We start from the raw sequence: 5,259 nt of genomic DNA, 5'->3' as shown, positions 1-5,259 counted from the left end.
ACAACCTAGACTCCAAGTGATGAGCTGAAACCAACAGGCCACAGGAGGCCAAAAAAGTAGCTTACAAATTGCTACTCCATTCACAGTCTCTTCTACTCCATCTGCTCCTATTACACATGTTTATTCTATTTTTAACTATGTATTTAATCTCTATAGCTATACATGTAATACTATGGACTTTTGAAAGCCAAAAGGATTCATTCCTATTCTTCCAAATCATATATGCTGTAGCAGCAAGTTTTGCAAGTAACACTTGTTTCCTTGCCTTGCAACTATTATATGAACGCTTGGTCCAATTCAGCCATTGTATCAAATTCCTCCCCTGATACTGTACACCAAGCCAATTCAAAATTTCTGTCAGTAGCCTTGTACTGAATATACACCCAAAAAAAAAATGTGTATTGGTCTTAGTTTCCCTGCCACATAAGCAACAAAGATCATCACTACTGATGTGATGTTGGAAGAGTCTCTCCTTTGTTCTCAACCTGTCATGTGTGCCAAGCCATGTTATGAATTTGTGCTTGGGCAATGACAGTTTATTCCATACACCTTTAACCCATGGCACTGTAGGATGTTCTCCCACCATCTGATTATACACCTTACTGATGGAGTACTGCTGATTAGGCGCCCAGTTTTGCATCCCAACTTCTCTAGAGTCATCTTTAACTTTGCATATGTGCTTCACTATCCAACTTGCTCCTGCAGGGGCCTTGAAAGTCCACCAATTGTGGTGTTTAATGTATATCGTATGTATCCATTTCACCCACAAATCATCTTTGTTGCTGCCTATATGCCAGACTAGCTTGCCCACAGCTTTATTCCACAACTTGATGTTTCTAAAGCCCAATTCTCCATACTTCTTGCTACTACACACCAGCTCCCATCTAATATGCCCAGCTTTATCACTCTCAGCTTCCCCACTCCACAGAAAATGCCTGCACACCTCATTAATCTTGTTTAATACTGCAATAGGAAGGACAAAAATCTGAGCCCAGTAGCTATGTACACTAAGCAGCACTGAATTGATAAGTTGAGCTCTCCCTGCAAAAGAGAGACTTCTTGTGCTTCATATCCTAATTCTCAGGATCATCTTCTCAAGTAAAGCTTCACAGTCAGTAGCTTTGAGTGGTTTGGAGCTTATTGGCACCCCTAGATACCTAAAAGGAAGCTCATCTTTGACAAAGCCAGAAAACTGCTCTATCCTTGTGATCTCCCTATCCTCCATGGCAGTGTGATATAAAGCAGACTTGTTGTTGTTAGCTCTAAGGCCTGAAGATTCAGAGAACAATTGAAGCCCTTATAATAACAAATAAGCAGACTTGGCTACCCCTTTGCAGAAAAGAAGCAAGTCATCTACAAAGCACAAATGATTGAGCTTCAAACTTGCACACCCAGTAAAGAATTTAAACTCTTGCAGTTCTCCTATGTAGTTTAGGATTCTTGTCAGGTAGTCCATACATAGCACAAAAATCAAGGGGGACATTGGGTCCCCTTGCCTCAACCCTCTCTTTACTGCAAAAAACCCTTTTGTACCTCCATTGATTAAGAGAGTGAAACTGGGAGTGGTAATGCATTCCATAATGCACTTGATGAAATGGGAGGGAAATTTGTATGCCTTTAATAAATCTTGAATGAACTTCCACTCTATTGAATCATACGCCTTTCTTAGATCAACCTTCATTAACAAACCTTTGACTTGATTGTTGCTTCTGTTGAACCTCTTCACTAAGTCTTGGCAAAGCAGGATATTTCTAATGATGCTTCTTCCACTGATAAAGGCTCCTTGAGTCTGGGAAACAAGGTCTGGTAAGATTTTACCAAGTTCTGAATAAATGAGCTTTGTTATGGTTTTATAGATTACTGAGCAACAGGTTATTGGTCTGAAGTCTCCCACAGCAGCAGGAGTTTTAACTTTGGGAATCAAAGTTATGGCTATAACATTCACCTCCCTGAGTATTTTACCACTTCTAAAGAAATCTTGAATAGCCTCAATAACTGAAGTCCCTACTGTGTCCCAGCTTTGCTTAAAGAAGTAGCTTGAATACCCATCAAGCCCTGGAGCTTTGTCATAAGGAATGGAAAATAACGCCTTTTTAATATCATCCCCAGTAAATCTCAAATTAAGAGCCTCCTGTTGATCTATAGTCAAAACATGACCTTTTGCAACAATAGCTGGTTCTATCTTAGCTGTATCATTCTTGTTCCCCAGCAAGTTCTTATAGAAGTCTAAAAAAGCCTTAGTGACTTCTTCAGAATTACCAGCCTAGCTCCCATCCTCTTTCTTAATAGTGTTGATGCTATTCTGCATTCTTCGAAGCTTAATACTCTGATGAAAGGTCTTTGTGTTATCATCACCCTCCTGTATCCATCTAATCTTTGCTTTTTGACTTAGGAATGAAACATAATTCCTATGAGCAAGATTATAGGCCTCTCTAACTTCCTTCTCTGTCGCCCTCAATGTGTTGTCTTCTGGATGTGAATGAAGATTCTTCTGGGCTGCAAGCATGTTATTGTAGCATAGGTAGTTCTGTTCTGACACATTACCAAACTAACTAACATTCAACTGCTTCAGGTCTTGTTTTAGCATCTTTAACTTTGACACTATTTGGAACATATTGGTGCCATCAATTCTTCTCTCGCATATTCTTCTAACAGTGCTATGGAAGCTTTCAGCCTTGCACCACATATTGAAGAACCTGAATGGTTTCTTCTTTGTGTGATCTGTATATGATTTCAGTAGTAGTGGACAGTGATCAAATTCTCCCTCAGCTAGTATAGTAACTTCAGTGAGAGGCCAATCATCCAACCAAGCATCATTTCCAAGAACTCTATCCAATTTACAAAAGACCCTATCTAAGCCTTCCTGCTTGTTATTCCAAGTGTAGAACTGACCAGAAGCTTTCAGTTCCCTCACATGACAATCCTCCATACATGTTCTCATGTCTACAATTTCTCTTGTTCTTACACTCTGCCCTATTCTATCTTCTATACACATTAGGGCATTAAAATCACCTTGAATAATCCAAGGTTGAGAATCACTAGCCACACTTCTTATATCCTTCCATAACTCTTGTCTTCCCTGTCTATCATTAAAGCCATAGACAAAAGTGCATAAGAATTTCCTACCACCATTTATAACTTTTACCTCAGTGTGTATCAATTGACTTGTGCATTTTAAGATATTCACATGCACAGAAGTAGGATACCAGCCAATTATTATTCTCCCATTTCCATGCCAACCATTATTGGTGGTAATACACCATCCTGGGCATATAGTAAGATAAAACTCACCAAGTGAGTGAGGTTTTATCTTAGTCTCCAGAAAGCTATACAGCCTTATATGATGAGAAACTAAAAAATTCCTCACATCTATCTGCTTCTTCTTGCTGTTTCGCCCTCTCACATTCCAACATAGCAAACTATCTATTCATGGTAGGAGGCTCCCCCCTCCTCACCATGATCTCCATTACCATAATCCCTGCCTTGCACTCCTTCATCTTCCACTTCTAAATCTTCATCTGCCAAGGTATTCCCTGTATCTACTTATTCTGGTTCATGTGTTTCAGGTTGGCCTGGTCCCTTGACCACTTGGTATCCCTCATTGTCTACTGGTACCTTCTTCTTGTTAGGGATCCAAGCTGGCTTAAGCACTTTATTCTGTTTCTCTTCCTTTTTACATTCATTCAAAGCATGGCCAAAGCCATGACACTTGGTACACTTCATTGGCTTCCATTCATAATGGATTTCCTGTTTCATCTGAACATTCCTTTCATTTTCACACTCAATAAGGCTAGGAAAATCTTGATCTACGTTCACTTCAATCAAGATTCTTGCATGCATTAGCCTATCTTTGTTAGATGTGGCTTTGTCTAACTTAATAGGCTTCCCAATTCCTGCCACCAGTTTATACAGACACTTCTCCCCCTAGTACTTTAGATCTGATTCAGGTAATTGTACCCAAACTGGCACTGTCTTGATATCCTCCTTCTGCACATCCATCTCAGCGTGCCATTTCTTCACAATTAAGGGCTTCTTATCAAAGAAATGAAATCCTTCTCCCATAATTCCATCTCTCTGTTCCACATTATGAAACCTAACAATAAAGACTCCCTTATTCACAGCCACTATTTTCTCAATTCCTTTATTTTCCCAAATTCGTCGCAAAAATCCATCCATAACAGGAAATGGTGGATTAGCTCCCATCACATAGCAAATTACAAAGGATTGCCAATAATCAATCTCCTCTTGAACATCTTCAATCTCAATTTTAATTGGAGATTGAGTTACTGGCCGGCATTTTTATTGTAGTTTTATCAACAACATTTTCAAAATCAGATATCAATTGTCGAGATTGATTACCTCCATCAATGGCCTCCAATCTACTATGAGTTTTCTTCATTATTGTAAGCCATTCCGATAATTGAGCTTGATTCTTTGATTGATTTTCTAACTCCAACAACGAACTTCTCGGTGAAATTGGTTCATCAAACTCGGGGGTATGAATCTTCAAAGCTTCCACTCCATGAAGTTCTGCTACTAATCTATGCTTTTGTCCTTCTAAAGAACTCGTCGGACCTTTTTTCTTGTCTTTATGATTGCTATTGCTCTTAGATTTCTGAGAATTATGCTTGGATTTCCCTGCCATGGCGACGATGTAGGATAAGAAATGGGTTTCCTTATCCTACGCCGAGGGGAAATCGAGAGAGAATTCCCGCGAAATTTCAAAGCTGTATGAAAAGAATTACTAATCCATTTTTTCAAATATTTACTTTCTTCCAAAAGAGTGGCGTTCTCATCCAGAAGACGGGGTCGAAAAGAATGGTGTTTCCATAAAATTGATACGAGATTTGCAAAGAATATAATGGTGTCCCTCATATAAAATACTTGGCAGGTTCGAAACAAATGATGTTCTTGTTTGATTGATATATGTAACAAGAGATCCAAAAAGAATGACGTCCATCGTATATTTGATAGGTTCAAAAAGAATGCATTCTTGTGTGACTGAAGATTGATGAATTCGAAAAGATTAACATTCTCATCATGAAGATTTTTTTTCTTGAAACTGACATCATCGATTTCGCATATATCGACTCCTTAAACTTGATTGTATTTTAATTTCAATCCCATAAATTTTAGATTCAAAATAATTGCAATGTTCAATTTATGAAACATTTATGTGTAATACAGAACCATAGGATGAGGAGGAGGATGTTGATTGGAGCTAGTAAGCATAAAGATTGAGTTTTCTTTTTTCGAGAT

The 5,259-nt window shown here is 38.6% G+C and overlaps 1 protein-coding gene across 1 annotated transcript; it reads right to left on the bottom strand.

Annotated features, from left to right (window-relative positions):
• Window positions 1-275: 275 nt before the first annotated feature.
• LOC125498714 (uncharacterized) lies at window positions 276-3,840 on the bottom strand. Its single transcript, XM_048646973.2, has 7 exons — window positions 3,616-3,840; window positions 2,554-3,079; window positions 2,326-2,496; window positions 1,690-2,226; window positions 1,158-1,269; window positions 548-935; window positions 276-371 (listed from the first exon to the last, which is right to left on the bottom strand). Exons 1-7 carry the CDS (start codon window positions 3,838-3,840, stop codon window positions 276-278), a joined length of 2,055 nt encoding a protein of 684 aa, XP_048502930.2.
• Between the last annotated feature and the right edge of the window lie 1,419 nt (window positions 3,841-5,259).

Source organism: Beta vulgaris, chromosome 6 (genome assembly GCF_026745355.1).
Source record: "Beta vulgaris subsp. vulgaris cultivar EL10 chromosome 6, EL10.2, whole genome shotgun sequence".
Taxonomy (NCBI): domain Eukaryota; kingdom Viridiplantae; phylum Streptophyta; class Magnoliopsida; order Caryophyllales; family Amaranthaceae; genus Beta; species Beta vulgaris.
This window is presented reverse-complemented; position numbering and strand designations above follow the sequence as displayed.